Here is a 26,050-nt window from a genome sequence, read left to right as displayed (position 1 = left end):
TAAAGGCGTCAGCCAAATAAGTTCTTGTACTGTTACTTTTCAGATTTACAGATTAGTAAAGTTTCAGGAAACATCCATACTGATTCAAGAATTAATATTGAACTAAGACCTACAAAAACATTTGGCAGTCTGTGAGAACTCTTCTTAGAGTTAATTTAATTACTTGGCATCGCTCTGTTGTAGGCATAAGTGTGTAGGTGACATAATATGGGATCTGTGTGGACACCAACATGCTGAAAGTAAAGTAGATTACAAAAACTGAGCCAACATCTTCAGAATTTCAACAGCATGTTCTTCAAGTTTTTTTTTTTTTTCTTCTCCCAAAGTCCTTATTTCGAAGGCTCCACATTTGGTACCATATTCTAGGTAGCTGAGACATGGCAATTCAGTCGGGGTGACATATCCTTCAAACACGACATTAGGATGCAGCAAAACACGCATGACTTCAGGAGCTGCACAAATCAGTTGGGTTCTCCATTTGGGAGCTGGGGCTGGGCCAGCAGTTTGAGTGGTTTTTAAATCAGCAGGCCGTTTATTGCTGCTGACGGGAATGATAAAACAGTCTACCCCAAGAATCGCTCCCACCCATGACCTTGTAGTGTGTCTGTGCTGTAAAAATGACTTTAAACTTTACTACCAAATGCAAAGATTCAAGCAAATGATTATAAGCAGATGTTTGGGATTTTCCTCATTTTTTTAGTTTGGATAAAAAAGTAATAAATGTATGACCACTGAGAACCACATCTAACTCTAATCTTTAGATCAAGCCAAAGATTAGAGTCAGCTTCTCTGCTGCTCAGACATCTGCTTATTCAGCAGTTTATACTTAATAAACTTAGAGATAGGGATCACTTGTAAAAGGCAAATGGTCTGCTACTTATACTGAAAGTTCATTTGTTAAGAAATGCAAAACAATATTTACTCAGCTCTCCATATTTATAGTTTGAGAACATCTGTCGCAGGAGTTGCTTAAATTACAGGATTCTATTAGGAAAAGGTCCAGGTTAATGGTCACACCACAGACTTGTTCTCCTGAACAGCATGAAGAGCAGTCAGGACAGCTCCTAGTGATATTAACTGGAATTTACTGCACAAAATACTGTAGTAGGCTTTAGGAAGTCTTTGTCCAGGGGTCCCGAACAACTGAGATTGAAGGACTGAATGGCAGGGATGAAATTTTTGACTACGTGGCTTCGAAACTGGTGTTGTTTTAATGAAGCACACTGTTTAAAAGTAGTGTACGAGGGGGTACCCAAAAATAACCAGAGTTTATTTTTATATATTATTTTATATATTAAAATTGGTTTTAATAATTTTTACTTGCTGAAACTTTAGTCTCCTTCAAAGTACTGTCCATGTGAATGAATGCACTTGTCCCAATGGTTTTCCCACTGTCGGAATTGCTGAATAGGAACGTTGTCCAAGGCCTGCAGCAATTTTTCTTTGACTTACGCCACGGTACAAAAACGCTTTCCTTTGAGTCCTTTTTTCATATGCGGGAACAAGAAAAAGTCACACGGAGCAAGATCAGGAGAGTAGGTCGGGTGAGGGACAACAGGCATCTTGTTTTTTGACAGAAACTGTTGCACACAGAGGGCTGTATGGGCTGGGGAGTTGTCGTGGTTCAGAACCAGTCACCCACTCACCTGTTTTCTTCACACACTTTCACGTAATCTTCTCACGTCCAGGTAGAAATGTTGATTTACTGTCGGTCCAGGAGGAACAAATTCTCTGTGAACAATCCCGTTCACATCAAAAAAGCAAATCAACATCACATTTGATTGAACTTGCTGTGGTTTTTTTTGGCCTTTTTGAACTCGGTGGTTTCCACTGACTTGCTTGTTCTTTCATTTCTGGCTCATAACCATACAACCAACTCTCATCACCTGTCATAACTTTAGAAACAACAACAACAACATTTATTTCTATAGCTCATTTTCATTCAAAATATGTAGCTCAAAGTGCTTTACAGGATGAAGAAAGAGAAAGAGAAAAAAGACAAAATATAAAACATAAAATTAGGCAATACTAATTAACATAGAATAAAAGTAAGGTCCGATAGCCAGACAGCTGGAGAATAAAACAAAATCTGCAGGAGTTCCGAGTCCATGAGACCACCCAGCCACCTCTAGGCATTCTACCTAACATAAATGACCTCAATCAGTCCTCATTGTATTCAGGGTTCTCATGGAAGAACTTGATGATGATTGTTATGTGGGCCTCTGGTCTTCAATCCATCAATGTAGGGACAGCACGGTGCTTTGATCAGGTGGTGGTGGAGCAGATCGCAACCACAGAAAACCGGATAAAGAACAGCAGAGAAAGTAGGGGTTAGTATGGATTGTGGAGCCACCAGGAATGATAATGATAATTAAATGCATGTACAGAATATTAGGATTAAACTAAGATGAAGCTATGAGAAAGCCATGTTAAAGTAATGAGTTTTTAGCAGTTTTTTAAAGTGCTCCACTGTATTAGTCTGGCAAATTTCTATCAGTAAGCTATTCCAGATTTTAGGCACATAACGGCAGAAGGCCACCTCACCAGTTCTTTTAAGTTTAGCTCTTGGAATTCTAAGCGAACACTCATTTGAATATCTAAGGTTACAATTAGGAGTGTAAGGTGAAAGACATTCCGAAATATAGGATGGAGCGAGAAAGAAAGCGCGGATCATTTCGAAGTTGGTCCTTCCAATCACAGCACGTTAACACGACTGTTTTTCTGATCTTCTGTGAGCAATCCAGGTACAGATTTTGCAGCAACGCGTTTCATGTTCAAATCTTCTATTAAAAGTCGTTGGCAAGAACTCCAAGACACAAAAGTCAATTCAGAAATCTCTTCAATAGTCCGACGACAATCTTCGTAAATTGCAGTGCGAACTTTTTCATGATTTTCGTCATTCCTAATTGCGGAAAGGTCGGCCAGATCTTGGTTGGTCTTGAAGTGACATTTCAACTCGTTTGAAATGTGAAAACCACTCGTAGACCTGTGTTTTACTTAAAGCTTCCTCTTTAACAGCAGTTTCAAGCATCACTACAGTTTCAGCAGCTGTTTTCCCTAAGAGAAAACTAAATTTAACGCAGACTCACTGTTCTTCATGATCGCCCATCACAAAAATCGCAGAATACGCTTAATAAGCACCAAGATAAATCGACATGGAATGTCGTACGAACAAAACAGAGTAACGCTGCTTGGCAGATTGCCACAGAATACTGTAAGTATGCTACACCTAGCGGAAAAATTCACAACTAAGTCTAGATTGTGCGCCAGGTACAGATTCTGGTTATTTTTGGGTACTCCCTAGTATTGAAGCTACATCACCGTGTGAATGATTACGTCTGAAGCTTTCAATGTCACTGCTTGACACTTTGAGCTGCTCCACCTGCTATAAAAGACGTGAAACTACTGGTCATATTTTATACATAGAAGATAATGAAACATGGAGTCCAGGAGTGTGGGACTTATAAAATAAATACTTTGCTGTACTATTCTTCTGTACTGGAATGTCCAATATGTCATTAATAGTGTAGCTTACTGCAGGCACATTGTCTAAACCCCCTGATATGCCCAGTTCTACAAGTATTTTCCTTAAATCTCATTATGACTCTCTACACAAACTGACTTGTGGCAAAGGTGGCATCCTGTGACAGTGCACGTTTAAAGTCACTGAGCTCTTCAGCATGACCCATTCTACTGCCAATGGAGACTGCATGGCTACGTGCTTGGTTTTCTGGGTGCAGCTGAAACACCCGAACTCAGTCATTTGGATGGCTGTCCACATATTTTTGGCCACCTCTCATTTACGTGCTCCAGAGAGCCTACATTCACTTGGACAAAGCTGGTACCACAGTCGGGATAATGTTCTTTGACTTTACCACTGCTTTTAACACAGTTCTGCCTCATTGACTGGGGAAAAAGCTCAAGGCTTTGAATCTTGATGCCCCGCAGTCTCCTGGATTATGAACTACTTGACCAACAGATAGCAGTTTGTGTGTCAGAAATGGTGTTGTGTAATACTGGAGCACCTCAGAAAACTGTCCACTCTCCTTAGCTTTTTACCCTCAACACAACAGATGTCCAGCACAATACCAGTACTTGACATCTACAGAAGTTTTCAGATGTAGGAGGAGGATGGGAGCATGAACTGATAGCGCATTGCCACACACATCACAGAAACCACCTGGATTGGGACCAGTGAGGGACACCTCAGCACCACAGAGGGCAGAGTGAGGTTTTTTTTACAGTGGCTGGAGTGCCAATCCTGCCACCAACCCTTAAGTTTTCCCTGTAAGTCTTGTCTTGTGGTGCTGAGACATCAACCTGCATCTCAACATCAGTAAGACAGTGTGCCAAGGAGCCTCTGAGACCAGTCACCATTCATGGAGGGGACGTGGAAGTGGTGCAGAGCTAAAAGTACATGGGGGGTCCATATAAACAACAAACTGGACTGGTCTGACAACACAGTAGTGCTGTACAAGAAGGGCCAGAGCAGACTGGAATTGCTAAGAAGGTTTTTTGATGTGTGCATGTGGAATACCGGGTCCATAATCTCCATGGGAGTGCGTGCTCGCACAGCTGCGGGAGGTTGGGGAGGTAATTGAGACGGGACATACCTATACGTGAGGGTACGTTTTGTTTTAATTACTTCATCAGCTTTTTGCTGTGCATGTTTGAGACGCTGCACCCACAGAGTAATTTAAATGGTAGCTGGCACAGAGAAAGAAAAAGGAGAATTGAAGAGAGAGAGGAAAATGAAAGGAAGAAGAAAGAATGGTGGTTAAAGAAGTGAGAAGGAAACAGGCAGGAAGATGGGGGAGTGCCAATGAGAGTGAGCGAGAGAAAGAGGAAGCAGGAAGCTGTGTGGAGAGCCCTCTGTAGGACGTTTGGCCGACGCTGGGGGGCTGTTGAAGTGAATCACTGTGGCTGAGCTGTTGAGGGAGCTGGATGGTGCGACTCCCTGCATAAGTCCAGAAAGGCAGCAGGAGTTCCAATGGGGAGCCCCTCTGGAGCCATGGACAGTAGGGACCTGAGCCTGGGTTCTTACCTGGGAGGCCTGCTTGGGAGTCACGGGACAACAGGGACCCAAATCCATGGAAGAAGGTCAGCTGGACCTGTTAGTCTGACGTCTCTCCGGGCTGAAAGACCTGAGCTGGCTAAGACGGGGAGATGTCCATTTTAAAAACAGAAGCACCAGGGACTTGATTTTTAAGGACAGACTCCTGCTTGTGAAATCTTAACCCCATTTCAAGGGATTATTTATTTACTGAACTTTTTGCACTACACTGTTTTGAACGCTTTGGACTGATTTTAATAAAAGCACTGAACATTGTATCACCTACCCCTTGCTTTGTGTTTTGTCCTCATTTGCTAGACTCATCCCTCTGGTACATTATAAGAGGCTCCCCGGGAGAACCTTAGTAGCGTGGGGCCAACCTCCACCATCACAGTGCCTTAAGCTGTGGAAATGTCCTACCAGTCCATTGTAGCCCGTGTGGTATACTAAGCTTCAGTCTCCTGGAGAAGCAACCTGAGCTGAAAAGAAACACAAAGCCTAAATAAACTTCTCCTGCTCCATCGCATGGTGGACGAATGCTGAACACCCTGGAAGCTGTTGTACAAAAGAGACTGGTGGTAAACTTGGACGCCATCATAGAAAGTCCCCTTCATTCTGCACTCTCATGGACAGCTCTTAGCCAGAGGCTCATTCCACCACGGTGTGCAAAGAAGTGCCTCTGGGGGTCTTTTCTGCCCACTGCTATCAGGCAATTCAATGCTTCCACCTGATGTACTCTAAGTTTATTTTGGTTTATTTCTTTATTTATCGATCGATTGGCTGTGTTTGACCTGTGAGTTCTATATTCCTGTTTCTTTATGTTTCTGCTGCTGTATGCATTTGAATTTCCCAGGGGATTAATAAAGTTTATCTAGTAGATTGTATTTCTGCTACAGCAGCAGCATGGCAATAGGCATAAACTAATAAATGGACCATTAAATTAACAAAAATAATTGAATTCTAAATAAGAAATAGTGTGGAAATAAAACTTGTAACCACAATGGCCCTCCAGAAGTTTCATGTGTAATGGAGTGAAAAGTCAAGCAAAATGATACCTTTTATTTGCTAACTAAAAAGATTACAATATGCAGGCTTTCCAGGCAACTCAGGCCCCTTCTTCAGGCGAGATGTAATACGGAAACTGGAGTTCCCTGTGTTTATATACACACTCTAGGACAAGAAACAACATTGGTAAATCTTTAAGTGAGAAATCTTAAAATGTAAAAAATTAATAGGCTCCTTCAGGCTAGGGTTCATTTAACAAGAGAGAAGAAAAAGATATGGTCAAGATCTTTGGATAAGATAACTGTCCAACAAAGTCTTTTGAAGTTTCTAATGAGTTTTTCAATACAATGTTGGTCTGAGGACAGGTTGTCTGTGTCAGTCCAGAGATGCAAACAATCCTCATATCTGGCCATAAAACCCATATCTCTATTTAAACCATGTTGTAATGTGTTCAATTTTAGCATGAGTTTAACTTCCCATTCTTTTCTCTCTTGCTGTGTTTTGAAGTTGCCCATAAGCACTGTGACTTTAAAGTCCCTCTCAGTGTCCATAGCTGTTGAAGTGGGCCACTACAGGAACATCTGTGTTGCCACGTTTAATGTGGAACCTGTGTAAATTCATTCTCTGGCGGAGTGTTTGTCCAGTTTCTCCCACAGAGAGTGCAGTGTCAGGACATTTCATGCAGAGAATTAGGTAGACCACATTAGATGATCTGCAGGAAAATGATCCCTTTATGTGATGTTCTAGTCGGCAGTGTGGTATAACTATACGGTCTGTATTATAAATGTGGGCACTCATTTTACATCTTTTCTGTAGGCAGGGAGATGTGCCATTTTCTGTTGGTTCACTTAGGGAGCTTCGGACAATTAGTTGCTGAAGGTTTGGTGGTTGTCTCTTTGCCAGGAGGAGGTTCAGGAAATACATTTTTCAGTGTTTGGTCATTGTTTAGTATTGGCTGAAGTTCTTTTATAATTTTTCAAAGTGCTTCAAGATGTGGGTTGTAGGTGACAACAAGAGGGATGCGGGTTCTTGCTGTCTTTGTTTTTATATTCCAGAAGGTTGTCTCTGGGTATGGCAGTAGCTCTTCTTATTTGAGTGTCTGTTGTTTTGGGGGTATAACCTTGTCTGATGATTATATGCTTGGGGTGGAAGCTATCACTTCTTAGGTAGGTCCATCTGTCTGTTGGTTTGTGAAAAACAGAAGTTCCAAGGGTGTTGTCTTTCAGTTGAACGGTGGTGTCAAGGAAGCTGACTTCTGTTTTTGAGTAATTCAGCTTCAGGTTTATGTTGGGGTGAAAAGAATTATATTCATTATGAAAATGGAGGAGGTCCTTCTCACTGGCAGTCCAGATTATGAAGATGTCATCTATGTAACGGAGATACAACTTTGGTTTTAAGATGCACATTGACATGAAATCTTCCTCCAATTTTGCCATAAATAGGTCTGCATAGTGAGGTGTATAGAAAAACCTAATAACTGCTATTTATTTCAAAACTGAGCTTTTGTAGTTTTTGGAGTTACTAGGTGGTGGCGATGATGATGTCTTCATTCCAGTCAGCTAGTATGTCCACAGTATTTTACATACTGCAACACAAAAACCAACCAACTCCACTGACCAATGAGGAAAGACCACCTACCAATGAAACTGATCCCGTGATTTAAATGCTGCGACTTCATGATTTAAATGGCAGGTGTTGTTGAGTCATGAACAAACAATATTGTGTACGTGAGGCTCAGTAAAAATGAAATCTAGAGATCATTAATTATATGCCTGAAAACTTGAAAGATGTGACATACTAGGTTTTCCTGGAGTTTCCACCCCCAGGTATAAAAGAATGAAGTATTCCATTTAATATGTTCCTAAACTTACAGTACATTTCTTCTTTTTTCTTTTCTCTTTTTTCCTAGATTAGCATTTCTTCCCAGTCGGCATCATAGTGAGAACGGGAGGCAGATTCTCTCCAACGAAATGGAGTCCCAGGATTCAGCTGGAGAAGTCTAAAGGACTCGGCGTCTGCGACTCGACGTGTTTAATTCTAGGACTCTATTTATTTAAATGCACACTACGCTTCAACAGTAGGGAGAAGTGATACAACTTTGTTACTATGTGACAGCTCTATTTTTTTGTTGTTGTTGTTGTTTTCAAATTTAGATTTGCAATTTGCTAATGAACTTATTTGCAACAGGTTAATATTTATAAAAAAATATATAGTCTGTCATTTTCTGCAGTAACCATTTGACAATGTTTTGGATAGTTAGCTACCACAACAGAAGTGGTACTGTTATGTCTTTTCAAATGGGACAATGGGCGTGGACTTTTGCAGGGTCCTCATGCTCCCCACACGTCTGATTTTAGTTGTGCCATGCATCGTTATATTTACTTTCTTCTATACGACCTTCAATGGATCCCCTTTGTACAGTCATTCTTCTTTTTAACAACGCTTGTGCATCCTTGAGGATTTTCCGAGGCGGCTCACTTCCTCTGAGGCATCCCGACGGGAGGCGTCGTGCTGTGAACTGCGCACAGACCACAGAATGCTGACAAAGATTAGCGTGTTCTTACTGCTATAAATGCAGTTGCTTCTGAAGCACTTTACAGACAATGTGACTTAAAACGTGCAAAAAAAATTGTGAAAATAATAATGATAAATAAATTGTTTTTATAAATGCAATCTAAATGTAAGTTGTCTTAATGGATTTATTTGCTCCTCTGGTTTTCAGCCATAAAAGAAACAGTCAACATTTTGAAATTCAAAGGATGGAAAAAAAATAAAATAAAGATAAAATCAGCAGTGTTCAAAGAAAAAAATTCAAGCATGTGAAAATACAAATGCAAGTGAAATGGAAATACAACCCATTTTTTTGAATGGACTTTGCATTATGAGTGCAACTTATCGAACTCCCTTAGTATTCACCTAAATAAAAGGATAAGTGTCTGTGTGTCTGTCCAGTTGCCATGTCTCTGTCATTCCAAAAGAAAGCCCATCACAAACACTTGCAGTAATAAAATGAGTTGTGTTTGTCATTCCGACTTCTTTGACAAAACCCATACCAAATGGCATATAACAGAGACCCACGCACTGCATGGTGCACTGCAAGCATTAACACTGAGGTCTGCGTTGATTACATAGATTTCAATAAGTTTTAGGCAGGTAGCACAGCTAGTTCACCTTAATAAAAGGAGTAGCCTCCTTAGCCTTACATTTTTTCTCGAGAAAACATTTAAAAAGCGTTGCAAGTTTTGGCTTCAAAAATCTCATCTTTCTACTGTAAAAAGTGCAAGACGCACAGAGTTAGAGGTGTAGAAGTATAATGATACAAATAATAGTAATGGTGATGAATAATAATAGGAACAATATGAACAGAACACTGCACATGTGCGAATGACGTGAGTGTCACTTTCAGATTCCCAGAATCACTTTCAGTTTCTGTGCCTGAAAACAGATTGACGTCGTCATCACTGCAGATAGCAGGCGTTTTGTTACGAGATGCCATGATGAGGCAAGGAGAAGACGCGTCTACCCGGGCTACAGCGTAACGCTCAGGCCTGATGCTTACGTAAGACACAGCTACACCATTGCCGGAGTAACACTCGACACTAACGCTGTTGGCAGCTCGAGTAAACCTCGGGTCTTATGCGAGACGTGTCTATACAGTTGCTCGAGTGACACTCAGGACTAATGTTTTTAGCACTGTATATACAGTACAAGTGATGCTCAGTTCCAACGCTTTTAGCACTGTTTTTACAGCCTGAGTGACGCTTGGGTCTAATGCTAAGGAGGTTGAGTGCTTGTCTGGTTTCTGTTTTTCCAAGATATGGTGCATCACAAACATCTGGAGTAATAAAATGCATTGGATTTCTCATTCCAACAGATGGCACATCACAAACATTAACACTGCTTTTCAAACCCCATACCAAAAGGCACATAACAGAGAGCATTGCATGGTGCACTGCAACCACCAACAAGGAGGTGTACGTTGATTACTTTGACTTTACTTTAACCCATCTTAGACGGGTACACAGCTAGTGTCTAGCAAACTAGACGATGACAGATTCAGAGATGTATTCAGAGACTGAAAACGCACACATCAAGTGCACATACACTGAATTGCAAGGAATGCCAAAATGGTAAATCAGACTGTCTGCTTTTGTATAATTTGATATTGATTAAAAATATAATGGATATTATTTGATCATTTACAGTGCATCTGGAAAGTATTCACAACGCATCACTTTTTCCACATTTTGTTATGTTTCAACCTTATTCCAAAATGGACTAAATTCATTTTTTTCCCTTAGAATTCTACACACAACACCCCATAATGACAACGTGAAAAAAGTTTACTTGAGGTTTTTGCAAATTTATTAAAAATAATAAAATTGAAAAAGCACATGTACATAAGTATTCACAGCCTTTGCCACGAAGCTCAAAATTGAGCTCAGGTGCATCCTGTTTCCCCTGATCATCCTTGAGATGTTTCTGCAGCTTAATTGGAGTCCACCTGTGGTAAATTCAGTTGATTGGACATGATTTGGAAAGGCACACACCTGTCTATATAAGGTCTCACAGTTGACAGTTCATGTCAGAGCACAAACCAAGCATGAAGTCAAAGGAATTGTCTGTAGACCTCCGAGACAGGATTGTCTTGAGGCACAAATCTGGGGAAGGTTACAGAAAAATTTCTGCTGCTTTGAAGGTCCCAATGAGCACAGTGGCCTCCATCATCCGTAAGTGGAAGAAGTTCGAAACCACCAGGACTCTTCCTAGAGCTGGCCGGCCATCTAAACTGAGCAATTGGGGGAGAAGGGCCTTAGACAGGGAGGTGACCAAGAACCCGATGGTCACTGTCAGAGCTCCAGAGGTCCTCTGTGGAGAGAAGAGAATCTTCCAGAAGGACAACAATCTCTGCAGCAATCCACCAATCAGGCGTGTATAGTAGAGTGGCCAGACGGAAGCCACTCCTTAGTAAAAGGCACATGGCAGCCTGCCTGGAGTTTGCCAAAAGGCACCTGAAGGACTCTCAGACCATGAGAAAGAAAATTCTCTGATGAGACAAAGATTGAACTCTTTGGTGTGAATGCCAGGCGTCACGTTGGAGGAAACCAGGCACCGCTTATCACCAGGCCAATACCATCCCTACAGTGAAGCATGGTGGTGGCAGCATCATGCTGTGGGGATGTTTTTCAGCAGCAGGGACTGGAGACTAGTCAGGATAAAGGGAAAGATGACTGCAGCAATGTACAGAGACATCCTGGATGAAAACCTGCTTCAGAGCGCTCTTGACCTCAGACTGGGGCGACGGTTCATCTTTCAGCAGGACAACGACCCTAAGCACACAGCCAAGATATCAAAGGAGTGGCTTCAGGACAACTCTGTGAATGTCCTTGAGTGGCCCAGCCAGAGCCCAGACTTGAATCCGATTGAACATCTCTGGAGAGATCTTAAAATGGCTGTGCACCGACGCTTCCCATCCAACCTGATGGAGCTTGAGAGGTGCTGCAAAGAGGAATGGGTGAAACTGGCCAAGGATAGGTGTGCCAAGCTTGTGGCATCATATTCAAAAAGACTTGAGGCTGTAATTGCTGCCAAAGGAGCATCGACAAAGTATTGAGCAAAGGCTGTGAATACTTATGTACATGGGATTTCTCAGTTTTTTTATTTTTAATAAATTTGCAAAAGCCTCAAGTAAACTTTTTTCATGTTGTCATTATGGGGTGTTGTGTGTAGAATTCTGAGGAAAAAAATGAATTTAATCCATTTTGGAATACGGCTGTAACATAACAAAATGTGGAAAAAGTGATGCGCTGTACGTCTTGCAATGGGCTGCTATGTCATCTATCATCAAAAGGTAGGCAGCCGATTCATCTTCACCATTTGTAAGAGGACTAACAAAAACCATTCAAACTGGACATCTATGAGGGGGAGTCAAGCTAAAGTTAGAAAATGGCATTTATTAGAGAATGCAGCGAACCTGAACAAAACCGATTATGTCATCTCTCAGTGGAGTCTCCCCCCTGCTCAATGCACTCTATAGCAAGGCTTTTCACAAGATCTGTAGAAATCCCTCCCTGTTCAGCCCAATGAGCATCTGTGACGTCAGGCAGTGATGTTGGATGACATTCGACACAACAATTCATCCCAAAGGTGCTCAATAGGGTTGAGGTCAGGGCTCTGTGAAGGCCGCTCGAGTTCCTCAGTGTCTTTATTGGCCTGGGTTTTGCACAGGGGCACAGCCATGCTGCAAAAGAAAAGTACCTTCCCCAAACTATTACCGCAAAGTTGGAAGTGCACAGTGGTCTAAAATATCATTGTATGTTGTAGCATTAACAGTGCCCTTCACTGAAGCTAAGGGGCCTAGCACAAGTGTAAACCCTCAAAGACAGCCCCAGATCATTATCCCTCCTTCACCAAATTTTATGGAAGGCAGTCTGGAAGGTAGAGTTCTTCTAGCATCTGCCAAAGCCAGACTTGTCCATCAGCTTGCCAGATAGTGAAGTGTGATGCATGATGATGTGATCCACTGCTCCAGAGTCCAACAGCAGCATTGCTTCACACCACTCCAACTGACACCTGGCATTGTGGTTAATGATACTAGTCTTGTGTGAAGCTGTCCAGCAACATGGGAATCTATTTCATAAACTTCCTGATACACAGCTCTTATGTTGATGTTGCTTCCAAAGGTAGTTTGGAACTCTGTTATGAGTGACAGAAGAGTGGGTGGGTGATTTTTACACACAGAGGGCTTCAGTGATATCTGTGAGTATGCGTTTGTCTGCTCCTCCATGCCGGAGCGGTCTTCCACTTCATGATATTAGCACATACCGGTACAGTTGACAAGGGCAGCACTAGCAGAGCAGAAATTTCACGTACTGGCTTTTGGCAAAGGTGGCATGCTATGAAAGTGCCATGTTTAAAGTCACTAGTGGGACCCATTTTCTGCCAGTGTTTGTTAATGGAGACTGCATGGATTTTAGTCAGATAGCTAAAAAGCTCACTTTTAGTCAGACCACAGAAGCTTCTTCCAGCTGTCATCAGTCTACCCATGAGGCTTCTGTCAACATTTCATGTGCGATTTTTGTGCCTTTTTGTCTGCCACTCTCCTGTAAAGCTGTGACTGATGAAGAACCCGGGCAGCAGTTGTTGTCTGCACAGTCTTTCTAATCTGAGCCTCTGTAGCTCGTCACTCCTTCAGAGTTTAGTTTAGAGATCTCCCTCCCTAGTCGTCTTCTTGCACCATTGCTCAATTGTTGTGGACAGCCTGCTCTAGCAGATTTACAGCTGTGCCATGCTGTTTATATTTCTTAATGATTGACGTAACTGGACTTCAGGGAATATTCTGTAAACCTGGATATTTGTCTCCATTCCCTTACTTGTGCTTTTCAATCCTCTTTTCACCAAGTTCCTTTTACTGTTCTTTGGGTTACAGGTGAATTTCACTCCCTCTGCCCAAAGAAATCTCACTATAGTACATTGTTCAACAATGGTGGGCTCCTGCAGCATACTGGCCATGTTCATTTGACCTTGGCTTCAAGAATACTAATGGCAGAATGCAGTGCATGGTCAAACTACCCATAAGGCATTGCAATCGTGTTGTATTGTGCCAGCATCTATCTGTTGCAGTTGCAAACAAATTTTCAAATTGCATTTACTTTTTGATTAACCATGGTATCTTCTGCATACTACTTAAAACTTGCATTAATTTCCAGTTTAGCTGGTGCTTTTGGGAACATGCTTAAGATTATTTAATTTATAAAGCTTCTGATTTTTTTATTAATTCCAAACTTCAAGAACAGCAGTTTTAATGAAAATTGGGGGAAAAAAACCCAAAACAAACAAAACTAAGTTCATTCAATTTGTTTAACCGGTGGTAGAGTTTAATTTAAAATTGAATTTAAAAATTGTGTTTTTCTACTTGAAGTCTATGTTAAAAGAGCTACACAGAGAGAGTGTGTGTATATATACACATATACATATATATATCTATATATATCTATATATATCTATACATCTATATCTATATATCTATATATATCTATATATCTATATATATATATATATATATATATATATATATCTATATATATATCTATATATATATATATTATGTGTGTGTGTGTGTATATATGTGTGTGTGTGTGTATATACAGTAATCCCTCGCTATATCGCGCTTCGCGGCTTCACTCTATCGCGGATTTTATATGTAAGCATATTTAAATATATATCGCGGATTTTTTGCTGGTTCGCGGATTTCTGCGGACAATGGGTCTTAATTTCTGGTACATGCTTCCTCAGTTGGTTTGCCCAGTTGATTTCATACAAGGGACGCTATTGGCAGATGGCTGAGAAGCTACCCAGCTTACTTTTCTCTTTCTCTTGCGCTGACTTTCTCTGATCCTGACGTAGGGGGATTGAGTAGGGGGGGCTGTTCGCACATCTAGACGATACGGACACTCGTCTAAAAATGCTGAAAGATTATCTTCACGTTGCTACCTTCTGTGCAGCTGCTTCGTGAAGCGACATGCTGCACGGTGCTTCGCATACTTAAAAGCTCGAAGGGCACGTATTGATTTTTGCTTGTTTGTTTTTCTCTGTCTCTCTCTCTCTTTCTCTGCTCCTGACAGAGGGGGTGTGAGCTGCCGCCTTCAACAGCTTTGTGCCGCAGTGCTTCGCATACTTAAGCCAAACAGCCCTATTGATTTGTTTGCTTTCCTCTCTCTTTATGACAGTCTCTCTCTCTGACGCGCACTCCTTTGAAGAGGAAGATATGTTTGCATTCTTTTAATTGTGAGACGGAACTGTCATCTCTGTCTTGTCATGGAGCACAGTTTAAAGAGACAAATGTTTGTTTGCAGTGTTTGAATAACGTTCCTGTCTCTCTACAACAGGGGTAGGCAACGTCGGTCCTGGAGTGCCACAGTATGTGCAGGTTTTTGTTCCAACCCAGTTCCTTAACGAGAACTCAATTATTGCTGATGAAGCACATATTGCTTAAGTGACATTTTAATGCTTCATTTTAGTGGTCTCGCTTGTTAAGGTTCTCCAACCTTAATTGCTTATTTCAATCTTAAACTGCTGCATCAGTGTTTTAATTGCTCCTTATTAGCAATAAGATGTAAAAGACAAAGCAGCCAGCAGTTCTCCAGCTAGCTTTTTTCCAATTAAATCTGTGTGTGTTCATCATGCACGGTTTGATTTAATAAAACACTTAATAGAAAAATGTGACAGACTGAAAATGATCTGTTTTAGGCTTCAAATCATTTGGATGATATCCTTGGAAAGGAAAAAAATCTACGATATAAAAGCCTTACATTGCACAGACTAACAAGCCATAAAATTAAATAAGGTCTGAGATTGGCAATGATTGGTTTCTAATTAAGCAATTGGGTTGGAATGAAAACCTGTAGCCACTGCGGCTCACCAGGACCGACATTGCCTACCCCTGTTTTACATCTTATTGCTAATAAGGAGCAATTAAAACACTGAATGCAGCAGTTTAAGACTGAAATTAGCAATTAAGGTTGGAGAACCTTAACAAGCGAGACCACTAAAATGAAGCATTAAAATGTCACTTAAGCAATATGTGCTTCATCAGCAATAATTGAGTTCTCGTTAAGGAACTGGGTTGGAACAAAAACCTGCACATACTGTGGCACTCCAGGACCGACGTTGCCTACCCCTGCTCTACAACCTCCTGTGTTTCTGCGCAAATCTGTGACCCAAGCATGACAATATAAAAATAACCATATAAACATATGGTTTCTACTTCGCGGATTTTCTTATTTCGCGGGTGGCTCTGGAACGCAACCCCCGCGATGGAAGAGGGATTACTGTATATGTATGTATGTATATATATATATATATATATATATATACACACACACACACACACATATATATATATACATACATATAAATAATTTAATGTGTCCCAGTTTAAGACAAACAAAAAAAAAAAAAAAACTGAACACAGATATTTTAGCTTAAAAAAAAAAAAAAAAAAAAAAACAAAAGTTCAATGTTTGTATAGTGAATTTATTAAACAAGCAGACACAAAACAAATATTCAGACAAAACATGAAACAGGAAATATAAATAAAAGGAGTCAAATGCATTGTTGGCCATTCCAGCTGAAATGATCTTTCCCCACATGGGGTAAAAAAAAAAAAATGTGCTTCCTCCAAATCGCAAAGTCCAGCTAATATTTATTTTAACTTTTGCTGATCAAACATTTAAAACCACTTGCTGTTCATTTTGGGCAACTTAAACAAAAGCTGTTTAAAGATCACTGAACAGCAATAATCGACTACATTGAGCAACACATATTATCATGCTACATTTTTTATAAAAAGATATACATTTTAAAATTGCTACTGTATTTTTGGTGTTGCAATAAAAAAAATAAAAACAAAGGTGCAAGAAAATTGTTCAGCTCTCAACAGTTACACAACCAAGCAAAAAAGCTAATCTCAATAAAATGCAATAGTGGAGCGGTCAATGAAGAATGTCTTTTGTAGTTGAGTTCAAGATGGCTTCACTGTCACTTGATTTTTTTACAAGATCTTTCTGCAAAACAAAAACAAAAACAAGGTTGTTAACCCGGGGCTCAACCGATCCGGTATGGAAATTTGTATTGTTGTCCGCATATTGATTTGGCTAAATTTTACACCGGATGCCCTTTCTGACGTAACCATCCCCATTTATCTGGACACTAGAAACACACTGGTTTGTGCATCCCTTGTGGCTGGGTTTTATAAAAAAGAAAAAAAAAAAACATTAAAATGACAAGGTAACATTGAAACTACTGTATGAAAGACGACACCTGAAAACAAGAGTTTGGAAAGTACAGTAGACAATTATTCCTTCTCAGAACATTCTTGTGTGAATGCTATCATACATACATCAGGACATTGATCCTACTGATGAGTGCATGCCACAAGTTATACTGCATTACAATATATGTACAGTAACTGCAGATACGGTAATCATCTATCTAGCTTTCAAAACTTTGGAATTGCCAAGAAATTTCCATGTTTTTGATAGAAGCCTTTTTAAAATTATGATACCATTAAATTGATTTAAAAACCATAGCCATTACTAATACTGTTAATGGAGATCGCTGCTTGAAATGACTGACTTTTAACTTATCATTCATATGGGATTTCAAAGCCCCATTTTCAGCAGCCATTCCTTCAGTGTCCTAATGGTCAGCTCCTTTAACTTATTTTGAATTATTCAAGTATAACTGCTGACTGGTTCTTGGAGAAACCTTTGTAATTGCATGAAGCCTGTTATTCTGTTCACTTGGGCTGCAAGGTATTCACATTCCTAAAGTTCAGTTCTGCATTCAAAAATGGCCAAAAATCAAACAGCTTTTTCAAAACACGTTAGTTATTTTTTATTATGTTAATAATAATAATAATAATAATAAAGGTTCAGGGATTGGCTCTGAGCCCTTTCTTATTTGCAATGGTGATGGACAGGTTGACAGATGAGATTAGACAGGATTCCCCATGGACTATGATGTTTGTTGATGACATTGTGATCTGTAGTGATAGTAGGGAGCAGGTTGAGGAGACCCTGGAGAGGTGGAGATATGCTCTAGAGAGGAGAGGAATGAAGGTGAGTAGGAACAAGACAGAATACATGTGTGTAAATGAGAGGGAGGTCAGTGGAATGGTGAAGATGCAGGGAGTAGAGTTGGTGAAGGTGGATGAGTTTAAATACCTGGGATCAACAGTACAGAGTAATGTGGATTGTGGAAGAGTGCAGGCAGGGTGGAAGGGGTGGAGAAGAGAATGTCAGGAGTAATTTGTGACAGATGGGTATCAGCAAGAGTGAAAGGGAAGGTCTACAGGACGGTAGTGAGACCACCTATGTTACATGGGTTAGAGACGGTGGCACTGACCAGAAAGCAGGAGACAGAGCTGGAGGTAGCAGAGTTAAAGATGTCCAGATTTGCATTGGGTGTGACGAGGATGGATAGGATTAGAAATCAGTACATTAGAGGGTCAGCTCAGGTTGGAACACAAAGTCAGAGAGGTGAGATTGTGTTGGTTTGGACATGTCCAGAGGAGAGATGCTGGGTATTTTGGGAAGAGGAAAAGAGGAAGGCCTAAGAGAAAGTTTATGGATGAGGTGAGTGAAGACATGCAGGTGATGGGGTTAACAGAACAAGATGCAAAGGACAGGAAGATTTGGAAGAATATGATCCACAGTGGCAACCCCTAACGGGAGCTGCTGAAAGAAGAATAATAATAATAATAAAGTTTATTCCATGAAACAGATTATCAGGAAAGTGAAGATTTCGAGCAAACGCATCCTTAAATGTCTAGAGAAAAGAGGATGAACTAGACCTAACCAGGGCAGAAAAAGAAGGGACAGGCCCAGAAGGACAACTGTGTAAGGAGATTAGAACATCTGACTGTGTAGCTTGAGTAACAAACGCCTTACTGGTCAAGCTCAGTCGGCTTCTTTCTTAAATACATGCGGAATACACAGAGAAAAAAAGAGGATTCCAGGATACAGACTAATATGTTTTTCCAATTATTTTCCGTCCAATGTGTGTGTTCATTTGCCAGTTTCATATATGGCTTTTTATTTATTTATTTTAAACTTTCCCTCTAAGGCCAGATTAATAGAGAAGGCATCAATTTCTAACCAAAACATTAAATCTGATTATCCGGCGCCGCCGTGAGTGGCAGCCTTTTCAGCAGCTCCGTGTATGACTGTATATGTATGTGTACTTTTCTACTTTCATTTTTCTATTTTTATTGAATGTGAATTTCCCATCGGGATTAATAAAGTATCTATCTATCTATCTATCTATCTATCTAAACATTCTGGGTGATTCCAAAGTTTTAAACTCTAGTGTACATTCTGAGCATAAAGATGCACACTACTGTTCAGAAAAGTGGATAATGTTTAAATGCTAATTGCTTGTTAGAGAAACCTCTAGAATTGTTTTTTCATAGCTGAAACCTGTTATTCTGTTCAACAAAGCAAGAAAATCATCTGCCCTTGGGTTGCAAAGTAGTGTCATTCCTAAAATTCAATTCTGGGTTAAAGAAAAAAATTTGGACGTGAGCATTAGTAGGCTTTGCGCCCTAGGAACCAAGTTACCTGGACTATTCTATAACATTTCAGTAATTATTTGGCGTTCTGATGCTAATCTTTCTGATCATAAAATAGATCATTATGATAGCAATTGGCGAGAAAAATTCACAATTAATTGCAGAATTAAAGTATTTGAGGATTCCTCTACATAGCTTCTTACACTTCCACGATTTGGCTCAAAAACTAATCGGCACATCGTCGTTGCATAACAGGCTTAAGTTTCGAGTTTTTTTTTCTGTCCAGCCATTTTAGCTGTAGACCTTCGTCAAGAAACTGTGACACACAGATACACACACAGACAGACACCCATCATCGAGATATCAATGCTTTTGGGATCAGGGAACCCTAAAATGTTGTGATCTGTCGAAAATGGGAAATCGAAATTTTTGACAAATCTAAAACTTTTGCTCCTCCCCCATAGATGACAGGTCATGGTGGGGAGGGCATAAAGCAAAAATGGCCAAAATGAAACAGCATTCTCAAGAAACAAGTCAGTCTATTGTTGTTTTGTGAAATGCGGGTAATTACAGGCAACAGATTGCTAAGAAACTGAAGGTTACATTCTAAGATGCCCACTGCTATTTTGATAAAAGACCGCCAACACAATCTACCCAGCAGAGAAAAAGAAGCAAAATGTACTGCATGAGAGGATAAGTACATCAGAGTCTGTAGTTTGAGAAACATGGTCCTAACAGGTCCTTAGGTGGCTTATTGGTCTACTAAGTAAACACTAAACACCACTGTCATCTGTAACAAAGAAAAGACAATTCCTGGATGCATTTAAACAAAAAAAAGATTAAGAGGTGACATGATTGAAGTGTTTAAAATTATGAAGGGAATTAGTCCAGTGGATCGAGACTGTTATTTTGGAAACTTGTTACAGGTAAATTTCGCACAAACATTAGGAAGTTTTTCTTTACACAAAGAACGATAGACACTTGGAATAAGCTACCAAGTAGTGTGGTAGACAGTAAGACGTTGGGGACTTTCAAAACTCGACAATGTTTTTTTGGAAGAAATAATTGGATAGGACTGGCGAGCTTTGTTGGGCTGAATGGCCTGTTCTCGTCTAGAGTGTTCTAATATAAATTAAATAAATTTTCAAAAGCTGTAAATAATTCTAATCTCAAAAATTACTCAAATTCAAGTATCATCCTTTTGAGAAAGAGGTTTCAGGGCAAGGACAAGGTTTGACTTTTCACCATATGATGATCATGGCGCTGGACAGTGGGGATATATTGGTTAGAGATTCCTTTAAGAGTTTCACTGTGCATGTGACATTACACTTAAACTTGATCACAAACACATTTAGTATGTGCATGTTATAATAATGTAGTCATGAATGGCATAAGTGAATCACATGCTGAGTGCAACAGACATCTGTCAAAGAAAATGACAATTTAAAAGAGTTTGACTTTAAGGTACAGTCATAAAATATTGCAGATTTTAAAATTACATCAAAATAGACTTAAACCTTTAAAGAAAATGCTCCTTACATATTGACAAAAAATAGAAAACACCACACACATCCTTTAAAAAGTGTTTGCTATGTAAAGCCACCAAAAACTTCCAGCTGTACATACGGGCACACTTTTTTTTAACATGACATTAGAAAATTAACTTTTTTTTTTTGATACTGAGACCTCTGATGTGTCATTATATAGGTAACAAAATGGGAGTCTGCATATTCCTTATTTTGAATATTTGCTTTTGGCATCAATGCAACGGAGACAAAGAATGAAACAAATAAGGCTCACTATCCTCAGTCATAAACGTTTAAACAAAAGTAAGTAGGGAAAATTGTTTAAGTTCTTTTTTTCTCTTTTCTGCTTATACTTGGTTGTTAGATTATTTTTAGCACCACATTTCTTGGCCATGAACAAGGGAGGTTTGGTCCAGAAATGTGTAGGCTGTTCATCTATAGTAGTTGCCTTCTTCACAAGCTCCATAAGTTTGGAACTTATGAGGAATCTCCAGGCTGTCTGACTATTAGCTAGTTCAACACACAGCACCTCAGGAACAGCTACTGTACTGTGAAGAACTACTCCTACTGTTTAGATTGAATAAATCTCCAGGGAAACAAAGACTTGGAACTGATGTCTGTAAATTAAAGGCTTTATACCAGTTTCAGATATAAGCAACAGTCTTTCTACTTGCTTATACATTATAATTGTTATAGCTCTTAGCATTTTCTTTGAATATTTATTATTAAGCACATCTATTCTTTTGCATGATATGCATAATTTTTGGGTTTAGACGTTTCCTTTAATGTAAGTAGTGGGTGTTCTGGTAGTTCATTTAAATTCAGGGAAAAAAAAAAAAAAGCCACATGCCAGATTATTTCAACAACCTTCGCTTTGTATGCAACTTTCCTTTGTGTACAAACATCTGTTTTTACATCTTCCTTTCAATATTAATTTGCCAGGTATCACTATTGATAACATTAGAAACTAGCAGATGTACAATTGCAAATAAAAAAGACTGAAAATTCTACCCCACAAACTATTTCTCTCACAATGCAAGAGGTCCATCAGCATTTCACACTCAGACTCTATTGCGAATACTTGCACTGTACTCCATGGATTCTGGCCATGCCAAAGTAAACATCTAAGCTTTGTCATCACAATCTCAATTAAATTTTTACGGAGAAAATCAGAATTCAGTAAGTGGGTGAGCTGATTGTTAAGATTTTCAAGACAAATACAGGTAGTAAATTCTCTAACGCAGGTATCACATTACTTCAGAATAATCAAGCTTGCTATTACCAGCACTGCAATAGAATTTATTTGTTTATAGTCAACCAGAATGATCCTTACTTCTTAACAATTCAATTAGTAATAACCTGCCTACATCTTGAGAAATTTCTGATGTTTTTGCATTTTGGCCAACTCAGAACATCTAAGAAAACTTAAGTGTGTGTAGCACTACTGCCACCGACTGGACAAATGAGTTACATGCGAAAAGTTTACACCATCTTTCAAGGAAGTGTAATAGGACTCCCATAACTGCTAAATGCTTATATGCACACTTGTTTAATATTTTAATGTTGTAAAATATTTGTTGTATAGTATTTTCAACATTATGAAAGTGAAATAAAACATAATATTTTTACTTTAAATGCTGGCTAAACATCTGCTCAAAAGTAAACAGATTTCCTACCTGTACACGACTTTCATCGTACTGGGCAAAGATATGCTGCTTGGTACTTCTAAACTGTCAGGCCTGGTTCCTTCTCTGCATTTATTGCAAATTCGGAACAGACACAGAATTGCCACAATCCTGTACTGTAAATGTGGATTCTAAATTAAAAGAGGCCTAAAGCCAATGTCACATCACATATTAGTGGGAGGGGATGTCAAACTTGATAGCAGCAGTTACTGATCCTGTCATCCCAATATGTCGGATTACAAGACTAGAAATCACAAGGTATGCCAAAGAAGATGACTGCATAATGATTTTCCGGCATTTTAATATTTATAAGGTATTGCAAGCTTACTGCATTCTGACAGCGAATAACGTGCTGCCTGACAGGGTAACGTGTGCATGTCTTATTGTGCAAAGGCTTTACAGGTTATAGGGAGTTGTGCTGCAGTCTCTGTACTTTTTTCTCATTTACTCTCATTCTTCTGTGGTATGCAAAACATGTGACAACAGTAAGAGGAGTCTTTCTGTTTGTCACACACAAAACAATCCTATTCCCTATTGCTTGTTGCTGTATTACATGTATTATACTTTTGGATGAGCACCCATTTGTTGGCAGCTCTCACATGTACACAAACCAGACCCAACAACTGGGGGAAAAAAAAAATAAAACAAAATTAAACCAGTTTGATTTTGTCAGTGCAAACTGGTGGGTGAGTCACTGGATATGACAGACTTTACAGTACAACTGTCTCATTACAGGAGCATGCCACAAAAGCCTCCAGCTTTCTAAGATTATGTAAATGAGGTTTGCAACTGAAAAATCACTAGAAATGTTACATAATGTGGCATAGCCTTGTGCAACATATCCTAACACTGTTAGAACGAGTAGGTAACTCCTGAGATTAATTGGAAAAATAAATACTTATGCAATTGAGAGAACAGACAGATAAATCAGTCAAATAATTTATCTGTACAAGCACTTAAAATGAAGAGTTAACTTGCAGAAACTCTCAGATGATTCTACACTTATGCTGTGTATTGATAAAGGGGATGAGACAGAGGAGAGGAGCCAGGTTGAAAAGTGTTTCTTGGTGCAAAAAGAATTGTCTGCACTTCAATATCAGCAAAACCAAAGAACGTATTTACTTATCTATTTAAGTATTTATTTATTTAAAGGGTCTCTGTAATGCGCTGAATTTCCCCCTGGGGCCAAATAATCTTCTAGTGTGACCTAAGTCACCAAGTCTGTACCACAGCTGGCTTTAATCAATAATATCAAAGTGAAACAATTGTGCTAAGTATACTACTCACCTCAGTCTGCACTAACTTTTTCATTGTATTTCCTCAAGTAAAACTTTAAAAGAAGTGCCTTCTCACAGATGCAGCACAATATTTGAAAAATACAGAATTTGCCATTAACATTTTATATGGACATAATACAAAATCATTTTACCAATGTACGTATATGCACTAGCTGGAAAAAATGTCCAACAATGAGTCAGTTTAAAAAGTTTACGCCTCTTTAAAAAAAAAAAATTACATAACCACTGTAATTCAATAAAAATAAATACACACTTTCAAAGAAATGCTCAATCTTGTTACTACCTTAAGCTTAAAAGTAAAAAAAAAAAAAATAGAGTATATGTTCCTCAAGTTCAGCCCTGGAGGTTTCAGATACAGCCCAGTTTCTTAACTAGAAACCAATTATTAACATTGATAGGGCAATTGTTCCAGCAGCATTATTGCATTTCATTTTATTTAATTCACCTGCAAATATTTCCAACATTTAATTTGTATTCTTTTTGATGTTAAACAGATGTATTATTTTAAATTGCTTCTTGTTTTCTTCAGATGTAAATGACAAAGAAACAATCAGCTCACCATCTAATTTCATTTCCAGTTACACCTGTGTGTGTTCATCATGACATATCTGTTTCAATAAAATATTTGAAAAGAAACAGAAGGCTAGCAATTAGTAATTTGCTGTTGTCCACAAACAATTTGGATAATATTATGAGAAAGGAAGAATCTGCAATATTAGAATGAACTGACAGACAGGCAGGGAGATAGCATGTTATTTGTCCCAAGAAGGAAATTTAACTTTTTTAAAGCGAGCTCAATAAATATTAACGAAAAATTAAAACACTACCAAGCCACAAAATGAAATGATAACTTCTGTTTTAACAGGTTTCTCCCATCTCCAAGCAGGTTCTCTTGAGGTGAGCCAGATTGATCACTGGGTTTTCGGTCACCGCTCTCATCAAGACCCTTCTACCCTGATTGGTCATTTGGCCAAATGTTTGTTCTTCCATTTACAAATTATGGAAGCCACCATCATCTTGGGAACCTTTAATTCTGCATAATTTTTTGTTGTCTTCTCAAGATCTGTGCCTAAACACAATCCTCTCTCTATGCTCTATAGGCAGTTCCTTCAACCTCACAGCTTGACTTTTGCTCTGGTGCACATTGTCAGCTGTGGGACCTCCTATAGACAGGTGTGCCCCTTTCCTAGTCATTAATTGAACGGACCACGAGTGGCGTATAAAACAAGGTGTAGAAACATTTCAACAATGATCAATAGAATCAGATGCACCTGAGCCAAATTTCATTTGGATGATATTCTCCGAATAAAATCTGCAATACAAGAACAAAATAACAGACAGGCAGACAGATAGAATGTTATTTGCCCCAAGAGTGAAATTTAGCTTTTTACAGCAGCTTAACAAATATTAAACAAAACACTATCTAGCTCACAAAATGAAATGATAACTTCTATTATCAGAAACAAGTGGCTTCTAACTAAGTAAGTGACTTGGAACAAAAAGATCTGGGACTGAACAGAGGACCTCCTTATAGAACAAACAATATATGGTGTACTCAAAGTATTCAGACCTCTATCTTTTCACATTTTGTTATGTATGCTAAAATCATTTACATTATTTCCCCTACTAATAAAGCAACACTCAGTACCCCTTAATGCCAAATAGAAGCAGGATATTAGAAATTTTTGCTAATTTATAAAAAATAAAAAAACAAAACACGACAAGCATTCAGACTAAGGCTATCATATTGCATTTCACCATTCAAATATACATTTTTTTTTTTTTTTAAAAGGTCTTCTTCAAAGGCAAAAGCTGACTTTCAGTTGTAAAAGAACAGTTTCTTTTAATCTCACCAATTTTGGCATCAGGTTACTCCACACATGCTATGCTCTGATCTTCATTTTCCTTCCACAACCACCCATTCTTTAATTTCAAATGGTTAGCTTGTTATCATCATTAGTAAAAATGTACAGCTTGACCCCTTCACAACATAGTTCTCTTTTTTTCTGTTCCACTGCTCTGCACTTTGATATCCAGCTGTACTCAGAGCAGTTTTTATAAACACTTTTCTGGTGTCCTAAAAGTATCGTTTTGCATCTGATTCTGCCCCATTCAAACTTAAACCTGAGATTTCGGACTGCTGTTTAATGCTAAGACCTTCTCATTAAAGCAAATAGGAAAACAGACATAATAATTCTGATTTTCCTTACATAACACTTTAAAAGAGCCAAAACGCTGTGTAACCAGGTTAGTCCTGCGTGGCAGCTGGTTTTACACAACGCCCAAAAACATAAGGAGAAGGAGGTGGAGGCATGCACTGATTACAGCGTGTTGCTTCATCCACCACACGACAAACCACCCAGATTGGGACCCAAGTGCAGACATGCAACAGGTGACACCTCAGCATGGAG

General features: G+C 39.1%; 2 protein-coding genes across 6 annotated transcripts in view; one reads left to right on the top strand and one right to left on the bottom strand.

Moving 5' to 3' along the window:
* si:dkey-247m21.3 (5-hydroxytryptamine receptor 4) overlaps positions 1 to 8,725 on the top strand; it is a 374,548-nt gene extending 365,823 nt beyond the window's left edge. The window contains exon 7 of one of the 4 annotated variants that reach the window (XM_051928663.1): positions 7,973 to 8,725. In XM_051928663.1, coding sequence (XP_051784623.1) covers positions 7,973 to 7,997 — 25 coding nt within the window. In that variant the 3' untranslated portion in view covers positions 7,998 to 8,725. Of the gene's footprint in view, positions 1 to 7,967 lie in introns of all 4 variants that reach the window. The other 3 variants (XM_051928660.1, XM_051928662.1, XM_051928661.1) reach the window with 3 other exon arrangements.
* Positions 8,726 to 16,072: 7,347 nt separating this feature from the next.
* The window catches only part of zgc:86764 (uncharacterized protein LOC797431 homolog), a 39,646-nt gene continuing 29,668 nt past the window's right edge, over positions 16,073 to 26,050 (bottom strand). For both annotated transcript variants that reach the window (XM_028802593.2, XM_051928659.1), the window contains one exon: positions 16,073 to 16,623. In XM_028802593.2, coding sequence (XP_028658426.2) covers positions 16,552 to 16,623 — 72 coding nt within the window. In that variant the 3' untranslated portion in view covers positions 16,073 to 16,551. The remainder of the gene's footprint in view (positions 16,624 to 26,050) is intronic.

Source organism: Erpetoichthys calabaricus, chromosome 5 (assembly GCF_900747795.2).
Source record: "Erpetoichthys calabaricus chromosome 5, fErpCal1.3, whole genome shotgun sequence".
In the NCBI taxonomy this organism is placed as follows: Eukaryota; Metazoa; Chordata; class Cladistia; order Polypteriformes; family Polypteridae; genus Erpetoichthys; species Erpetoichthys calabaricus.
The sequence above is the reverse complement of the archived record's forward strand: the minus strand, read 5'-3'. Positions and strand labels throughout refer to the sequence as shown.